This window comes from Heloderma suspectum, chromosome 2 (genome assembly GCF_057233095.1).
Source record: "Heloderma suspectum isolate Gila_16-S chromosome 2, 16-S_ref, whole genome shotgun sequence".
NCBI lineage: Eukaryota > Metazoa > Chordata > Lepidosauria > Squamata > Helodermatidae > Heloderma > Heloderma suspectum.
The window spans coordinates 73,577,638-73,597,668 of NC_139459.1; the positions used below are offsets into that span (position 1 = coordinate 73,577,638).

A 20,031-nucleotide genomic window follows, 5' to 3' on the forward strand; every position below is an offset into this window, starting at 1 on the left:
ATTCGTCACAACAACAGCTCCTTTTAGCTCCTCTGCATTTAGAGGAAATTATGAATGCAATAATGAAAATGAACACTGGGAAATCACCCGTTCCAGATGGATTCCCAATTGGGTGGTATAAAACATTTTCCAGTTTTTTAGCCCCGAAGTTGTTTCGCTTCTATAACCATATTTTTTAGGCAGGCTCCCTTTCTTCATCGTTAAATGATGCTTATATTACCACATACTTATTGTGCTACCTATGTAGATATCAAAATATTAACAGCAATCTTGGCTGATAGATTGCAACAAATTATGGCTGCATTGGTTAGACCGGACTACGTGGGATTTATTAAAAACAGACAGGAGGCTGATGATCTTAGATTAGTTGTTGATCTGGTTGTTTTAAACTCTGAAAGAACTGACCAGGCAGCCATCATTTCCTTGGATGCAGAAAAGGCCTCTGACAAAATTCAGTGGAAATTTATTTTTACCACACTGACTAATTTTGGTTTTCCTGTCGAATTTTTGAAATGGGTTAAAATCTTATACTCAGCTCCAAGAGTGAAAGTAATGACAAATGGTTTATTTTTGGCTTTTTTTTACTTGGGCGGGGCATCAGACAAGGTTGTCCACTTTCCCCACTGATATTCAACTTATGTTTGGAATCCCTGGTGTGTGCTATTAGACAAAATAGTAGTATTCATGGATTTGTCCATTTTGATTTAGAATTTAAAATTAGCTTTTATGCTGATGATCTCTTGTTGTTTATCTCAAAACTCCAGTCTTCGGTTCCAGCTTTGATTAAATTGATTAATACTTTTGGTAAATTGTCTGGCTATTCAATTAATTGGTCAAAGTTGGAAATAATGCTGATTGGAGATAGGATATACACTAGTGTATTAGCCAACTGGCAATTTCGACAGTGCCCAGAATCTTATTACTTACATGGGAATAATTATCTCTAGAGATATATCTCAAATGATTAAATTTAAATAAGTTGATCAATGATATTTTGTGAGATATATGGCATCTTTAAAGTTGAGTTTATGGGGTAAGGTTAATCGACTTAAGATGAATATTATACTTCGAATTATTTATGTTATATGTGGGATCCCTATACTTATACCTGGCAAATATTTTCAAAAATGTAATGCTTTGTTTCGTAAATTCTTTTGGGGTTCCTTTCCACCAAGAATATCTTTGAAAAGGATGCAACTTCCATTTAACAAAGGCAGGTTCGGTTTTCCGGATCTAGCTACATACCATCATGCTTATTTGCTGACATGTACTACATTTTGGTCTTTTCCACTCAGATTTGATTTTCCAGTTTGATCAGTGTTGGAATCTTCTTGTCTGGAACCTCTCTTTAAATGGATGGCATTAGGTTCTTTGTACATTAAGGCATACAGAGCTCCTCCCACAATTATGGCAGACAGAGATGTGTAGTATATAATGTCATGCCAATTACAGTTTGACCCATTTTCCCATGCAAAAATTGACTTTATGGGGAAATACAGATTTAAGAACTGGAAAGAAAATGTTTTTATGGCGGACCTGGACAGATAAAAGGATCTTTACCCTGGATCAATTAATGGGTACTGATTATGAGTTTTTGCTATTTAAAACTTTGTGAGCTAAATTTGGTTTGCCAGCTACAGTGGAATGGCAGTATTTGCACTGAAACATCTGTTAGTAACTAGATTCGGTCCTGCTGCTTTTACTGCTTCTGAGTCTCCTCTGTTACTGGAAATACTTATTGAAGCTGACCAGATATATCGACCTACGATTCATGTTTATAAATAATTATTATCAATGAACAAATATGATACATGTGGTATGCAGCAGGAATGGAATAGGGAATTGGAATATCCTATATTGTTTAATCAATGGACCGCTCTTTTGGCGTCTGTATAGGGTATCTCTATGGATCGTCGGTTATATCTTATTCAGCAAAAACTTTTGTTTTGCGTCTATTGGATGCCACAATGTCTCTTTAATAAAGGCTTGTCAAATTTGGCCAATTGTTGGAGGTGTAATGCAGTCAATGCTTCTCTTATTCATATGTTTTGGAAATGCCCAAGAGTTGCCTCCTTTGAGGAGGAAGTTATTTTGTATTGGAAAGCTCTTTATTATTTACTAATGTAAATGTTATCTTAAATTACTTACCTGTTTTTTGGAATGTGACACATGGTTGGCACAAATGGATCTTTCGCGCCCTTCTGGTTGCTAAAAGACTGATATTACGATTCTGGAAAAGTAAAAGCTCACCACCTATAATGCAATCGATTGAAGACTTAACAAACGCTAGCAACATTTGAAAGAGTAGTATATAGGTGTAACTTGCAAATGGACTTATATTTGGATATCTGGTCTGCTTTTAATGACGTTTATGTGTAATCTATTTTTCCCCTCCTTTTTTCTTCTTAGAATACTGTAATATTTGAAACTGAGGATTTTAGACTGTGTTGTTCTATTTTTAATTTTTTTAAATGTTTTTTGTTTGTTTTGTTGTTTTGTTTGGTTAAAATTCACAATAAAAATTTATTTTAAAAAGTTATATAATTATAACACTTTAGTGTTGTACTAAATCTCATATGTTTGGGAACAAAATATGAATATTATTCCACAATAGTTAAAAACTGCAATGATGGCCAAGTAAATTAATAACATTTTTAAGCAGCCATGTGAACCAATTACTAGTCAGCCTTCCTTTGCTGTCTCCAGGTTTTGGGGGGAAACCTGTGCAAGATGTCCTCAGCAGGCCCCTCTTCCGTGGGGGGGGCTACTTCCTCATCACCACCATCACCACTGCCCATTTGCTTGTCCTCCTCCTCTGGGCCTAATTGGCCCAGCTGCCCTGAAGGAGACAGCTGGGCAAATGGAAGCTCCTGCTCCTTCTCTTCACTCCTGTCACCACTCACTCACTCTGAGAGGGGCAGGTGAACAGGCAGCAAAAGCAAACAGGAAGAATGGCCAATTGACACTTTAGTACTGATACACTAAATCCCATATGTTTGGGAAGAAAGTATGAATAGCAATAATACGCTGGGTAGTAAATAAATAACCTTTTAAAGCAGCCATGAGAAGACTTAGGGGATTCCATGGATTAACAGTGGTCCCCTTGAAGCTTGGGCCTCGGCAGGTGCCCAATGATGCCAGTCCCTGCAATCTTCTTATATCCTAAACCCTATTCATGAATAGGGCTTAGGATATAAGAATAGAGCAAACATGTGAGGAGCACTGTGTGACAGAAGTTCCATTCCCATTTTCAGAAGGGGGTGCTGGGAAATTAATAGTCTGCTCCATGGCACCCACACTATGGGGTTATGCAGATTCTATTTTGTCCCCCCCTTTATTTAACATCGACATGAATGCGATGAATGAGGTCATCTGGAGATTACAGCCAAGGTACAATCAATACACTGATGAGACCACCTCATCAGTTTCAGGTGAGACTGTTGGGGTGCTAGGCAAGTAATGGACTGAATGAAGGGAAATAAACTGATGCGAAAACTAAGTAAGATGAAGTTGTTGTTCAGTCGTTAAGTCGTGTCCGACTCTTCGTGACCCCATGGACCACAGCACGCCAGGCCTTCCTGTCCTCCGCTATCTCCCGGAGTGTGCTCAAGTTCATAAGATGAAGTACTGGTGGTTTATTTGGCTTGGAAGGCCATGTTCAGCCTTTTCTGGAAAACACTGCGCACACACGCACACAAACACACACACCCCAGCCAGATCAGGTTTTCGCTTTGGGGTGATGTTAGATCTAACTATCACTGGTGGCCCAAGTGGCTTCTGTGGCATCTTTCACCAGTGATGGCTTGTTTGTAACATTCTCCCCTGGAAGGCTAAGTTGCCACCAACCCTGCCACCTTTTCAGTGCTATTTGTCCAGGCCTTTTAGTATGATCTTTTAGGTCTTGTTTTAGTGATGTATGTGTTTTACTTTCAAAGCCCTGTCTTAAGGTTCAATTATAACATAACATAACAAAACAAAACAAAAGGCTTACAGAGCCTTTGTAACACATCCCAATGTTAGAATACATCTGAAAGGAACACCAGAATTAGAAAGCTTAGTTAGGATCAATCTACCTAAGCTGCCTAGGGCTATAAGCATAGGAAATAATTTCCTGACCACCAACGTATTACTACTATAAGTCACAAATTATAACTTTTCACTGGCCTTATAATATTTTGCCAAAACTGTCAGTCACTGCATATCATTCATCTTTTAAAACTTCACTATTTGTGTAGTGGAACATATTAATAGATTTCTTGCATATCTGGCTCTCTCAGTGCTCATTAACCTTGCCAATTCAGTGACACAGACAAGTGATTCTGACTCATAAAACACCCAATTTGAGTATGTGGGAAGCGGGGGTTGGTGGTGGAGGAATCAAAGCTAACTTACCTCATTCAGGAAATTAGCTCTTATTTTAAAACAACTTGCACAGCAGTACCTAATTAAAGATTCCAAAATTACAAGACGGTGAAACCAACGTAACATTTTTAATATGTGATAAGAAATGAAAACTAAAAGGCAAACATAAAAGCTGAAACTACACTGGCAATTTTTCCCTATTGATTGGGGACTCCCAAAGAGAGGACAAAGAATGTAAAATATGACAAGGTTTCTTATGCAGCTGCTGTTCTGGGAAAAGTCCCAATACTAACAGGAGTATGAGGAGACATTCAATGATAAAAGAGATATTAAGAAGCTAAAATAGCTCCAATTCTTCCTTAGGCAGACATGTGAAAGGCTCCCATGAAGTCTGTATCAGAATAGACTCAATTGTGTTCTGCAGTAAGGAGTTGCATCAACAAGGCAGCCTAACCATCTGATTTAGACATGGATTTAGGTTCTTCTTAAATGATGATCGATCCTACTGTAGTCATGAAGATAGTAATACATCAATATCTATAAAAGGGATTTATGTAATTTCTTCACTAAAGCAACTTCCATGTAAGAAATTTGTCAACATGTGGAACAGCCCAAAGCAATCTTTGAAAAAGAGGAGAGGCTATGAAGAAAGCTATTCGGATTTGCTTTCTACAAAGGATCAGTTCACATGTGATAGCGCCAGCAATATATGACAGCTACAAATTCCATGATGACAGCAGGACGTTTAGGAGCTACAATTATCATAGAAGTCATGGTGACTGCATGTACAGCAACCGCATGGACGTGTTGGTTAATATACTGATTGCTTGTCCTCCTCCTCTGGGCCTAATTGGCCCAGCTGCCCTGAAGGAGAGGACTGGGCAAATGGAACCTGCTGCTCCTTCTCTTAACATTGTGCTTAAGCCCATGCATCTATATATCAATAAAAAAAAGGGAGGGACTGGAAGGAGGAAATGGCTAACCACAGACCTCATTTGCATCAAAAGGGGCTGTAACTGTGTGTGGCGGCGTCAAAGTATGACAGGTGGAAGAAAAGTCTGACAAAATTGAATGCTTAAACTATTTGTATCCCCTTCATGGATCACTGCCTTGTTGTGTCGAAGGGGCTTGTGTAACTCAGTGAAGCCATAAGCTATGCCGTGCAGGGCCACCCAAGACGGACAGGTCACGGCAGAGAGTTCTGACAAAATGTGGTCCACTGGAGAAGGAAATGGCAACCCACTCCAGTAGTCTTGCCAAGAAAACCCCATGGAACGTATCACAAGGCTAAAAGATATGACGCTGGAAGATGAGCCCCTCAGGTCGGAAGGTGTCCAATATACTACTGGGGAGGAGCAGAGGGTATTTCCAAGTAGCGCCAGAAAGAGTGAAGCGGCTGGGCCAAAGCCGAAAGGACACTCAGCTGTGGATGTGTCTGGTGGTGAAAAGAAAATCCGATGCTGTAAAGAACAATTTTGTTTAGGAACCTGGAATGTAAGATCAATGAATCAAGGTAAGCTGGAGGTGGTCAAACATGAGATGGCAAGATTGAACATCGACATCTTGGGAATCAGCAAACTAAAATGGACAAGCATGGGCGAATTTAATTCAGGTGACCATTATATCTACTACTGTGGGCAAGAATCCCTTAGAAGAAATGGAGTAGCACTCATAGTCAACAAAAGGGTGGGAAAAGCAGTACTGGGGTACAATCTTAAAAACGATAGAATGATCTCACCACGAATCCAAGGCAAACCATTCAACATCACAGTAATTCAAGTCCATGCCCCAACCACTGAGGCCGAAGAAGCTGAGGGTGATCGGTTCTATGAAGACCTACAACACCTTCTAGAACTAACACCAAACAAAGATGTCCTCTTCATCATAGGGGATTGGAATGCTAAAGTAGGAAGTCAAGAAATCACCGGGATAACAGGCAAGCATGGCCTTGGTGTACAAAATGAAGCAGGACAAAGGCTAATAGAGTTTTGCCAAGAGAACACGCTGATCAGAGCAAACACTCTTTTCCAACAGCACAAGAGACAACTCTGCACATGGACATCACCAGATGGTCAATATCGAAATCAGATTGATTATGTCCTTTGCAGCCAAAGATGGAGAAGCTCCATACAGTCAGTAAAAACAAGACCTGGAGCTGACTGTGGCTCAGATCATGAGCTGCTTCTTGCAAAATTTCAGCTTAAATTGAAGAACGTCGGGAAAACCACTAAACTATTCAGGTATGACCTAAATCATATCTCTTATGAATATACAGTGGAGGTGAGGAATAGATTTAAGGGATTAGACCTAATAGACAGAGTGCCTGAGGAACTATGGATGGAGGTCCGTAACACTGTTCAGGAGGCAGCAACTAAATTCATCCCAAAGAAAAAGAAATGCAAGAAGGCAAAGTGGCTGTCCGATGAGGCTTTACAAGTAACTGAGGAAAGAAGGGAAGCAAAAAGCAAAAGAGAAAGGGGAAGATATAGCCAACTGAATGCAGAGTTCCAGAGAATAGCAAGGAGAGACAAGAAGGCCTTCTTAAATGAACAAAACAAAGAAATCGAGGAAAACAACAGAATGGGAAAGACTAGAGATCTCTTCAAGAAAATCGGAGATCTCAACGGAACGTTTTGTGCAAAGATGGGCATGATAAAGGACAAAGAAGGCAGGGACCTAACAGAAGCAGATGAGATTAAGAAAAAAGAGGTGGCAGAATACACAGAAGAACTATACAGGAAAGATCTGAATGTCCCTGATAGCCATGATAGTGCGGTCACTGAACTTGAGCCAGACATCCTCGAGAGTGAAGTCAAGTGGGCCTTAGGAAGCATTAGTAACAACAAAGCTAGTGGAGATGACAGTATTCCAGCTGAGCTATTTAAAATCCTAAAAGATGATGCTGTTAAAGTGCTGCATTCAATATGCCAACAAATTTGGAACACTCAACAATGGCCGCAAGACTGGAAAAGGTCAGTTTACATTCCAATTCCAAAGAAGGGCAACGCCAAAGAGTGTTCAAACTACCGCACAATTGTGCTCATTTCACATGCCAGCAAGGTGATGCTCAAAATCGTACAAGCTAGGCTTCAGCAGTATGCGAACCGAGAACTACCGGAAGTACAAGCTGGGTTTCGAAGAGGCAGAGGAACTAGAGATCAAATCGCCAACATTCGCTGTATCATGGAGAAAGCAAGAGAATTCCAGAAAAACGTCTATTTCTGCTTCATTGACTACGCTAAAGCCTTTGATTGTGTGGACCACAAACTGTGGCAAATTCTTAAAGTGATGGGAGTACCAGACCACCTTACCCGTCTCCTGAGAAACCTGTACGAGGGTCAAGAAGCAACAGTAAGAACCAGACATGGAACAACCGAGTGGTTCAAAATTGGGAAAGGAGTACGACAAGGCTGCATATTGTCACCCTGCTTATTTAACTTATATGCAGAGTACATCATGAGAAATGCCGGGTTGGATGAATCAGAGGTCGGAATTAAGATTGCTGGGAGAATTATCAACAACCTCCGATATGCAGACGATACCACCCTAATGGCAGAAAGCAAAGAGGATCTAAAGAGCCTCTTGTTGAGGGTGAAAGAGGAGAGTGCAAAAGCTGGTTTGAAACTCAACATTAAAAAAACGAAGATCATGGCATCTGGCCCTATCACTTCCTGGCATATAGAAGGGGAAGAAATGGAAGCAGTGACAGATTTTACTTTCTTGGGCTCCAAGATCACCGCAGACGGTGACTGTAGCCATGAAATTAAAAGACGCTTGCTCCTTGGGAGGAAAGCTATGGCAAACCTAGACAGCATAGTAAGAAGCAGAGACATCACCTTGCCGACAAAGGTCCGTCTAATCAAAGCTATGGTTTTCCCAGTAGTAATGTATGGCTGTGAGAGCTGGACTATAAGGAAGGCTGAGCGCCGAAGAATTGATGCTTTCGAACTGTGGTGCTGGAGAAGACTCTTACGAGTCCTCTGGACTGCAAGGAGGTCAAATCAATCAATCCTAAAGGAAATCAACCCCGACTGCTCATTGGAAGGACAGATACTGAAGCTGAAGCTCAAATATTTTGGCCACCTAATGCAAAGAGAAAACTCTCTGGAAAAGACCCTGATGCTGGGAAAGACTGAAGGCAAAAGGAGAAGGGGACGGCAGAGGATGAGATGGCTAGATAGCATCACCGATGCAATGAATATGAACTTGAGCACGCTCCGGGAGAGAGCGCAGGACAGGAAGGCCTGGCGTGCTATGGTCCATGGGGTCACGAAGAGTCGGACACGACTAAATGACTGAACAACAACAACAACAATGCTGTCACCAGAGAAGGTGGTACCTGCCAACCACTGCAGAGGATTACTTCCTTGGGCCGCATTTTCCCCAGTGGCCTGATCCCCCTGTCAGGCAGTGGCGGCCTGGCTGTCCTGTGACATATCCATGTTCACCAGGTTAAGTTAGCAAGGCTTTTTTTGGAAGGGTGGGAGTAGAGGGTGACCGGCCTTTCTCTTCTGGGGTGCTTTAGGAGGCTGGGACTCACTGGGGCTTCCAGGAGGTGTCTGTTCAGCCAGAGATGTTTAGGATGCGGGGTTGGGCTCGGGTCTGGACGTTGTCAATCTTGCTGAAGGCTTTGGGATCCCTGGGATCCTCCCCCAATGGATAACTGACTTCAGTGGCTCCAGCAGGGACAGGAGGTCTTTTGGGGACAGCGTTGGCGACGACCTCGGGGCGGGCTCTTGGGGATCAGGTGGGGCAGGAGGCATAGTAGCTTCACCATGGGGTTCGGGCCTGGCGTACCAGTCTCCCCGTTTCCACCCTCGGGGTTTTGAGATGCCAAGCTGAGCCCAGGTGGCCTGGAGCTTTTCAATTTTAAACTTGGGCTTGAATTGGTCGGGCACAGGCTCCCCAGAGGAGATGGAGTAGGAGGCGCTAAAGACAGGCTGGTAGATGTTGTCGGCAAAATCTCCCCCAGCCTGCTTGGGGATCCACTTGTGTCAGGGTTGCAGCTGAGCCCATAGAGTCCCAAAGAAGCTCTGATTCTGAGGAGGAGATACAATTCATGGGGGAGGAACTCTCTCAGACTTCAGAGGCGCAGCTGGAGGGGAAACCTCCCCCTGCTCACATCCCTGGGAGTGACAGTGAACCAGGCGTGGAAAGTGTCAGGGTGGAAACTGAGCCCAGAGAGCCTCAGAGCAGTTCGGATTCTGAGGAGGAACAGCTATCCGTGGGAGAGGGGCCAGCTCATCCCTCACAGGCTCAGCACCTGGCAGAGATTCCTCCTGCCAGCATTCCAAGATAGAGAGCGACCCGGGTAGTGAGGGAATGCGGGAGGGGGGCTTCTTAGATGCTCGATGCAGACGCAAAGAGCGGTGGAGGGCGCGGAAAGGAGGCGTAGTGCCCGTCTGGCGCACAAGCAACGGCTGCCTCCCATAGACCCAAGGGAAAGAGGGAGGATCTCTCCCTAGCCCATAAGTTCAGGGTCTTCAAGTGACTCTCCTTCAAACGGGGATCAACTGCCTACTCGGAGCATAGGCTACCCAGCTGTTCCTTGCTTACTCGCTGGTGATTAGCATCTGAAAGAGTCATTAAGTTGTAAAAGGATTAAAGCTTTGAAAAGAAATCCTTTCATCTGTGTCTTGAGTTGGCTATTGGAATCTACTGGGAGAAGCCGCCAGAGCACTCCTGACAGAAAGGGAGGGACAACCTGAACTTTTAGACATGAGGCGCAGACGCAGGCACAAGCGAGAGATTGCAGGGGCCAAGCTTCGGCGCTCAGCCCGATTGGCTCGACATCAACAGCTGCGCCCAGAAGTATCACGGGAGAGGGGGAGATCTTCCCCTCCCACCCCTTAAGTTCAGAGAGTTGCCGCGTTTTTCCCAAACGGAGATCAACTGACGTCCTAACCCTTAGAAACCCATAGATGGCTGTTCCTTTGTAGTTCCTCTGAGTCTCAAGCAATTAGCATCTGTATGCCTCATTAGGATAAATGGAATTAAAGCCTTGGAAAGCAGCCCTTATGTCTGCGTGTTGATTCTGGCTATTGGAGAAGTCAGTAGGCAACAGGGGCATCCTGACAACTTGAGCTCGAAGAGCTTGTAGTACTTGTCGTAGGTGGTGGCCTTGTGGCGGCGGATGCCCCACTGACAGGGCCCATCAGAAAGCTGATGGTAGGTCTGAGTGACGTATAGCGAGTGAAGATGGGTGGGAGACAAGGCAGGCCTTTGTGCTTCTTGGGCAGGGGCGGCTGATCTGCCGGAAAAGGTTCAGCCGGGGGCTGAGGAGTGCCCCCATCTTGGCCCCCATCTTGGCCCCCTGGGGGAGCTGTTCTCAAAGGCCCGGACTGCCTCTTCGGCATCCGCAGCCTCACCAGGGAAGAGCTGCACCCTGACCCTCTTTTTTTTTGGCCTTTCTCGGGGCGGCCAGTACCTGACTGGCAGGGATGACGGGCGAGCTCAGGTGGTCTGGGTCTTCTCGGCAGGCGAGGTCGGGGCTCTGGGGAACCAGGATGCCAGCAGACTCGCCGTTGTTCGGACCGGCCACAGGGCTATTTGGAGGAGCACTCAGAGTAGCAGGAGGAGAAGCATGGGTGTTGGCGCGGCCTTGGTCTGCGCAGCCTTGGTCTGCAGGGGCCTTTTATGGTGCCCGAAGAGGAGGCAGGGCTCAGAGTAAGAAGTGACATGGGGCACCACAAAACTGTAAGGGGTGGGCTTGTTTTGCATGGCGTTGAGCACCTGCATGGCGGAGAAAAATATGCAGACGTCCTCAGGATGAATCAGACCCCAGCCCGGAGGAAGCTGGACACTGAATTGAAACTTGAACATCCTGTCCCTCAGGGCGGGGCAGTGCTCGTAGTTGACGGTGTTGGAGCACTGGACCTAGGTCATGTTGTTGTTGGAGGTGATCATCACGGGGGTGGGACGGACCTCCTGACTGCCCTTCTGCTTCTGGTCCATCCGCACTGGAATGCCTCCCAGCAGGGCCTTGGCCGCCTCCATGAACGAGGCCTTCATCACCCCCTCCTCCCACCAGATGACGTACTTGTCCACCACATCGTTGAACAGGAAGTTGTTCCAGTTGACGCAGCCATAGCTCTTTGAGGCCTGGGCGATGGCCAAGCACAGGTTGCTCTTTTCGGTGGTAGGCGGGCCGTGGAACTACACCGTGTTGCGCTTGCCCGTCTTGGCCTTGGACCACTGCCACAGGATGCGGCCGGCCACCTGGGGGTTAAACCCCTGCAGCCGGAAGAGCTGGAAGATCTTGTTGGAGCTTCTTGTCCAGGCACGGCGGCTTGTAGCTCAGCAGCCAGCCCAGGGTGAACCCCACCGTCAGGGTGGAACAGGCCAACTCCAGTGCCCGCTTTAGCTGCAAGGCCAAGGCAGTGCTTCTCTGGTACTTCATATACAGCCCCGGGAGGTCTTGCAGTAGGCCCTTCTCCGTGCTGATGCGCTCCTCCACCAGGAACTGGCATAGGTTGGAGAACTTCCGCTCGCTGCACATCATCTCGGGCTCCACCAAGTTGCTGCTGTTGCTCTGGTCCGGTGGGTTCAGCGGCTGCACAGCCTGGATCATCTCAGACTGGATCTTATAGCGTAGCAGCAGGCACAGCACAGCACAGCACGGCCGGCAGGAAGGTGGTGTAGTTGGTCCAGCACCACACGGTGCAGTCCTGGTCCCCTCGCTCGCGCTTCTGGCTCTAGTCAGGACCGAGCTTCCCAAACAGGTACCAGGCCGTGAAGTTGTGCAGCAGCACCGGGTACAGCTTCTCTCACCCTCGGGATCCACGGGTGAAGTACAGCACCACCAGCCGGTCTATATCACCCTCGGGGACGTCATAGATTCACTGGACCCACACCCTGCCTGCCTGACAGACAAACTGGGTGAAGGTGTAGTTACTGACCATGGTCCTTGGAAGACCAGGTGGTAATGGTACGTGCCCTACTTTTTTTCAGCTTGAAGTACCACCTCAACACCACCAGGAAAGCAATCAAGCACAAGCCGCCACAGTTCAGCGGTTACTGAGCGCCACAGCCACTCCAAGGAAGTCTCTCCGGGTGAAGTAACTGGTAGGCTAGGGCTGAGAGTTGCGTCCCCAGCAGAGGTCCAGCTTGTGGTTGTCATTTTTTGCCGAGAAGTCCACTTTCAGCAAGTCAAAGCTTGGGAGGTGCACTGTGCAAGTGTAGCCTGGAGAGCTCATGACTCGACTGATGCTCTGCCTGTCCTTTCAACCTTTATATATGCTCCACCTGTCATACTTTGACTCCGCCACACACAGTTACGGCTCCTTTTGATGCAAATGAGGTCTGTGGTTAGCCATTTCCTCCTTCCAGTCCCTCCCCCCTTTTTTGAGAGAGAGAGAGAGAGAGAGAGAGAGAGAGAGAGATACACACACACACACACACACACACACACACACACGGGCTTAAGCAAGCACAGATTAGTTGCTGCTTTCAGACTCATGTCCAATGTCCCCAAATCTATCAACTGGTGGGCAAGTGTCATCACTGGGTGGCCTTGGGCCAGCCACTTTCTCTTAGCCCGACCTACCTGTCAGGGTTGTTGTGAGAAAAAAAAGACGGAGAAGAGAAGCATAAACACTGGCTTGAGCTCCTTGAAGTTAGTGTGGGATAAACACGTAATGAAATCTATGAACCAGTACTTACTGTGTAATTATACAGAATCAAGATTTAGGTTTTTTTAAGGTTTAAGTACATTAAGTATAGCTAGGGAGCAATCCTATGGCCGCTAGTCAGTGGCTAGATGGCCATAGGATATCTGGTTTTCCGGGAACCAACCTCGGAGAACTGAACTTCCCCCACTTCTGCAGTGCCTCGGAGGCAGCGCAGAAAACCCTGTGCTCCACACTCGCAAGAGGAGCATGGAGTGGCCAAAATGGGGTGTTCCTGGGGGGTGTTCTGGGGCAGGCGGAAGGAAATGCCTCTACAATACATCCTTCTCCCCTGCTCACCCCTCCTATGGCTAGAGAGCCGCAATCAGCTGTCTAGCTGAAAATGCAGGACAGGAGAAGCACAGAGGGAACGATCTCCTCCGTGCTTCTCCTGCCCTGCATTGAATAGGTGGTCGCCTCCAAGTTCGGAGGCGGCCGCCTATCTGCATAGGATTGCGCCCTTAGAACATTTTCTAAGTATCGAGAATGGGGCCATCTCCAGGTTCGAGGGGGCCCTTGGCAAAGTGTTCTGTGGCGGGCCAGTTTGGTGGTAGCCCCAATCGTCACCAGAGTCAGCTATTTTAATAGCCCACAATGCCACTAATGTAGGGTTACTTTGGACATTGTGCACAGTTAAAGTGGTGGCCCTCTGAATGAGATTATATACCTGAAAAAGAGTATACAAATGCTTAACATAAAATAAAATGAATAACATTAAACAATAGAGTAATCTACTTTAGTATATTTATCTGATTTTCTGTTGAGATAGGAATTTTCTTCTAGGTGTACAATATACCAGTGACAGTTCAGTTTTGGGTAAATAAAGAACCCATTTTAAAAAAAAAGGATCACCAAAATGCACTTGGGCTACAATCCTGTGCACAATAGGACTTACTTTTGAGTAGACATGTTTAGGATTGCACTGTCAACACACTACCAGATTTATGTTGCATTTTGCAAGTTTTAAAGCTTTCTTCTACAACATGCTAAATTAAATTTTATTTGGTGCTATCATAACAACTTCACCACAAAATTTCTACCACCAAGAGCCAAGATTTAATTTCAGGAGCAACACTGGTTTTTTCCCCTAATTATTATAGTTAACATTCAGTAGTTTAATATTCTAAAATTCTTGCCACCTTACTGTAATTACACAAATATGCTTAGCATATTTTTTAAATTGTAGTTCCCAATAAGATTATCAGCAGGATGTATGTGTTAAATGTGCTCATTAAAATGAACCATGCTAATTAACACCCAAGAACAATAACTAAATAAGGGATATAATCCAAGTTCACACTAATTCTAGCAGATGTATGTGAATGCTCTCAGCAGTAATAAGATAGTTTATGCGTATTTATGTGGGATATTTTTTCCAGGACAATTTCTTAACTTGTCTGGACAAGCCTGTCACCACCCTCCTGCTTAAAATGCTCAATTAAGTGCATTAAAACTTTAATCTACTCTCTACCCCTTACTTACTGAAAAATTGGAAAAGAGGAGTGCAAGGTTTCATTACAATTCTCTACATTTTAGAAGATCCTTCTTATTTATCCCAATTTAGACTTGTAAAGGAAGGTTCCTCAGACAAAAAGTTTGGCATGAGGCCCACACAAAGGGAAAATAAATCTCTGAACTCAGAAAAATGGAAACCATCCAAAATAAAAGAAGAGCTGCATTGTACTTCAGAAGTTTCTGCCTGGACATACTGCAAAGCTCAATGACATACAAATACATATACTGATATAAAGGGAAGGATCCAATGGCATCCATGTGCTAGCACTATTGATATTGCACTAGCAGAAACCAATTATTGCACAACATCAGTAGCACTTCCTAGCACAACAACCAATTGCGCCAGCAACTGCTACTGACATTTTGCAAGCGTTGGTTTCTACTAGTGCAACAGCACTAGCACATGGGCACTGCTGGATCCTTCCCAAAATTTGTTTAGGCACCCCTTTAAGCCAATGTAGCAGACTGATTCTTGAATGCCCCATATACAGTGGTAGAATTTCACATATACAGGACCCTTAAGATATGAGAAGACACTGGCGAGAGCTTGGAAAACTGCTCATGGACCATCTAAGGAGCACTAGCAGCCAGAAGACCTAGGAAGCGCAGGATGAGGACTAAACATTACCACTTGCTGGCATTTCTCCTTTGCTGCTGTCAGTGCTTCTTTGGAGGAGGGAGGGAGAGAGACAGAGATAGGATCCAGTGCAGAACCTGCTAGCCTGGTGAGATGACCCATTCCCAAGATCTCAAACTGTATTTAAATCAGGCTAATTTAGTCCCTTGAATTACAAACAATATGGCCAGCACCACCAGTGAGAAGAGTTAGCTGCTGCTTCTTTTTTGCTGTTAGTTTTGATCTTTATTTTATATTAGATCGTTGTACTAAATAAATTTGAACTGCTTAGTGTATTGTATCATTTCACTGATAAAAGAGTCCAAAAAAATATGTCACAATGTAATTTGGATTCCTAAATAGAAGCTTGGCAACCTGCTTCATTTGCACCATTTGGTGGCTTATCATAGTCTGACCAGGAGCTAGTCCATATGAGTTAAACCATAGTCTTGCATTCTGTTAAAATACATACTGCCTATATTTACATTAACAATGAAAAACGAAATATAAACTTGTTTAAGTACTGGTGTGATATTCTTGTATTTTCTGTTGTAGAAGGAAGGTAGGATTTGAAAGACGTTGTTAGATTACAAGTGGATTCCCAGCTAAAACCACTAAAAAAATCTCATCAGCGATCTACAGCCCATTTTGGACAATGGCAACTTCACTCTCATAGGAATTGGGTGGTAAGTCTGTAGTTCATTTCCAGACCTTCCGCCAACCGAAAACAGCTACCTACCAGCAACAACAGAGATGAACAAGACTCTCTGGCATATCTAGATGCTACCTCTGTCCTCTTACCTACTCTGGCAACACTATTACAGGACATAATAATGTCATGCTCATGTTCATACACATGCTCATCTTCCAATGTGTTATATGCTATCATTTGTCACCAATACCCTACTACACAGGAGAAAACCGGCCAGGCTCTATGCAAAATAATAAATGGTCAGAAACCTGACATCAGAAACGGCAATACTTAAAAACAGTGGGGAAACATTTCAGCCTCTCAGAACACTCTGTTAATCATGTTAAGGTGGCCATTCTTAAACAAAAGAAAACTTCAAAGACAGATTTCAACATGAAAGGGCTGAGCTACAATTCATCAAGCAATTCAGCTTTATCTCCTGTGGCTTGAATAGGGACTAAAGTGTTGTTGTTTTAATCACATGTTTTCATCTGCTCACCAATGCAAGGATGTCTGTGGTCATCCAACAACTGTTTTGAAAATGGCCACTGTCTATAAGGTAATGATTACCGTCAGTATTATCTGCATTTTAATTCCCTCTGACCTCAACATTTACAATTTCACCACACCATCACCACACACATCTGGAGGACAGGATAACACTTCTTACATCTGAGAAAGTGGGCTGCAGTCCCCAAATGCCGGCCTTTCCCAACGTGATGCCCTCTAAATGTTTTAGACTACAACTACCATCACCATTTGTCATGCTGGGTGGGATGATACGAGTAGCAGTCCAAAACATCTGGAGGGCACTACAATGGAGAAGGCTGGCTTAGTCATAATAAATGTCTTTGTCTTTAAGGTGACACAAGATTCTTTTTGTAAGGTGTTCCTTTTAAAAGATAGCATTAAAAAACCTGTGTGCTTGGGGAAAGAGGCAGGTCTTCTCCATATCCATGTGCTCCATTTCATCTAAAAATGATATTCCAATTACATGTTATATGTGAATGGATCAGATACATATAAAATACATATGGCTATCCTACCATATCTAGTTTCAGACCTAGTCTCTTCCAAAATATGTTTAAACAAGTTATACAATGACAGATTGTTAATTTTATATATCAATTTGTGCAACTATATTAGGATCCAAAAAGCTGTAAGAATCATTTCTCAGATTATCAGAACACAAGAGCATCTTTTTCCTTTAATAAGCTGTGTAAAAACTATTCAAAATATTAATTATTTCAAAAGTAAAATGCCCATGTCTGTGGCTTCATGCTATTTAAGAGTCCCTTGTATATTTAAAATATCTTTAAAAATGCATGTTAGTGAAATGGACAAAAACCCATTCAGTGTTAATTCTCTGTGTTATTTAAACACATTCATTAATACCACTCACACTGTATTTTCATGTACAGTAAACACAGAGGAGGAAGGCCCATCCTAACCTACATGCTCTCCACTACACCATCAGTATGGTCTCTATACACATACAAACTGTACAGACCTAGGGACCCAGCTTTTTGCATGCGCAATTTGTGTGCATATAGGGACCATAAAGATGGTCAAGTGAATGTGCATAGGTTAAAGGAGCAGGGCCAGGTAGCCACCATGACATTCATGATACCTGGGGAAAAATTCAGACGGACAACCCCATACTCATACACTATGGCTCAATTAAAATATCACATTTCGATATCTCCAAAGTCTACAACACGTTCCTTCCTGCAGCTGCATCATATATTCCTTGCCTGGTTTGCTCTAACCACAGTTTGCTGTGACATTCAAGTAAAAAGACCTACACTTAGCGCTAACCGGGAACCATCTCTTAACTACCAATGCACCTAATGATACATTTAAACTTTAAGGATATATTTACATAGCAGGGAATGGTTAATTTAGGAGCTTCAAGACATGTAAAATTGAGATATGTACAGTGCTAAACAGTTACATGTATATTTTCTTCCTATTGCACCTTCATACAGTTGAAGAACAGCCAGATAACGGGCTTTCCCCAAATGTATCTTTCTAAAGCTGTGTGCATGGGTTTGCTAGGAGTAAGTTTCCACTTCCCCACGCCATGTGTCACTGAATAATATAAGCAGTATTTCTATCACATATCCTGTACATTAAGTGATTCTGTTAGGTAAATGCTACATTAAATAACACAGTACATGCTGTGGATCCGATGGCACAGAAACTATTCAGCAGACTGTCGGTTTGTATATCACCACAATGACCTTTCGTTATGTCATCAACCAACTGCATTGTATAATGTAGTACAATCATACAATCAGTCGCTGCAGCAGTCCAGCTAGTGACTGTACAATCAACAAACGCTGAAAATTAGGGATGCAGCCCGATTAAAAGAAATGTTAATTGGTCATACGATTTTTAGAGTGCAATCCTATACACACTTACTTGGGAGTAAGTCCCACTGAACTCAATGGGGCTTTCATCTGAGTAGACATGTACAGGATTGCACTGTTAGCTGATTAATGTACTGATTCAATAGTAAAAACGATTCCTAAAAAAACACACTTAGTTTTTAAATAACACACATGTTATAGCTGGCATTATCTTAGAAGAGGCATTCCCTCTGATGTGAGAGAAGGGGGGGGGATGCATCTTAACACAGTGCATGCCATCTGCTGTTTTTATAGGCACTTGCATTAAAAATAATACACTGCATTTCTTTTTGATCTGCTGCCTGCTCAATCAAGGGTACCTTTTTAGTCAATTAAAGATGTAGTTGATTAAGTGATTAAATATTGCAGTGTTACTACAACTACCCAATACCTAATTTTTCTTCCTTATATCATTAATATTTCAAAGAACCACAAAATGTGGCACTTTATATTAGAGACAGAATGCTCAGGAAACCTTTTTGCTCAGCATCCTCTCACTGTTGGCTTTTATCTATCCCTTTTAAAAGCCATTTATGGAAATATGAAGCTCATCACTGTGACTAGAATCTAGGTTTATTACATCACATAACAGACCTCCAACGGGCGCCCCTCTTACAGCAAGCTCCATCATCCACCCGTTTCTTTCACTGCAATACGCTCCTTATGGACAACAGCCAAATGATTGTGATTTACTACTGGATTACCTATCCTGCCATCTGGGCCTGCCTAGCAACCTAGTGCAATGATGTATAACTCTGCAGTAGCTCACAGTTCCTTTAAACTGAATTAACAAAAGCTTTGGTTGCAAGTGCAGAGCCCAAAGAAAAGGATGTCTCCTAAAATCTCCTAGAGAAGCAGCAGCATTTAACTCTCACAAAACATTACTTTTAACATATTGATGATTTACCTTAAAACAACAGTATCCTCTCTGTTCTATTTCCAGAGATTTCCTTTCTGTACCTTCTGCTTAATATTCTGTTCAGTGAACCACTAATTTAATCACATATCTTTCAATTGTCGTATCAAAATCATTAAGAACTGTAAAGCAGACAATTAAAAATGGTTCAGGTCAATTTTATCACTGCACATCCATTTTTCTTAATAGATATGCAAGGTTTCAAACATGAATTCTGTTTATTGGGGTAGCTTATATTATACTTTTACTAGCCTGGACCCTAAGTGAGTTTTCCGTGAACAGAAAGCCTTCATGTAAGGCTTTGGATTCAGCAGAGGATCCCACTGGCAGAATTTCCCACTCCCCCTGCAACCCGCAACTGTTCCACAGAGTTCCCCAACCCTCTAGAACAGATGGGGCAGGGGGAGGGAAATAAGTGAAAGTCTCTTAATTCTCATTCCACCAGAAGGAGCAGACTTATGATCCAAGCCACTGTACATAGTACTGCTTCCTTCAGCAGTTCTGAGGTGGCTGTCATTAAAGCCACAACAAAAAGAGTAACTTAAATGTTCTTTTGGACGGTACTCAGTGCAACACCACCACTAACATAAATGACCACTAGCATAATGCCAATAGTGCTTGCTGGTACAACGGGGTTTCCAGAGAGACTCGTCACACGAGCAAGCGCAACTGGCACTGCACTAGAGATATTTACATTAGCACAACATAAATTTACGTTAGCAGTACTGTTGCACTGGTTACTTTCCTTTGTTTGCATCCAGACTGATGTAGATCTTTTTTCTATTTTTGACATATTTAAAGGATGATAAATAATTAATGTAATTCAATATTCAATGAAAAAGGGAGGAAGTATA

The 20,031-nt window shown here is 43.5% G+C and overlaps 1 protein-coding gene across 4 annotated transcripts in view; it reads right to left on the minus strand.

Annotated features, from left to right (window-relative positions):
• The window catches only part of MCC (MCC regulator of Wnt signaling pathway), a 320,734-nt gene that overhangs the window by 268,856 nt on the left and 31,847 nt on the right, over positions 1-20,031 (minus strand). Inside the window, exon 2 of one of the 4 annotated variants that reach the window (XM_084833883.1) lies at positions 2,149-2,253. The exons of the other annotated variants lie outside the window; for them this stretch is intronic. Coding sequence (XP_084690009.1) covers positions 2,149-2,171 — 23 coding nt within the window. The 5' untranslated portion in view covers positions 2,172-2,253. The remainder of the gene's footprint in view (positions 1-2,148; positions 2,254-20,031) is intronic. 4 annotated transcript variants of the gene reach the window in all.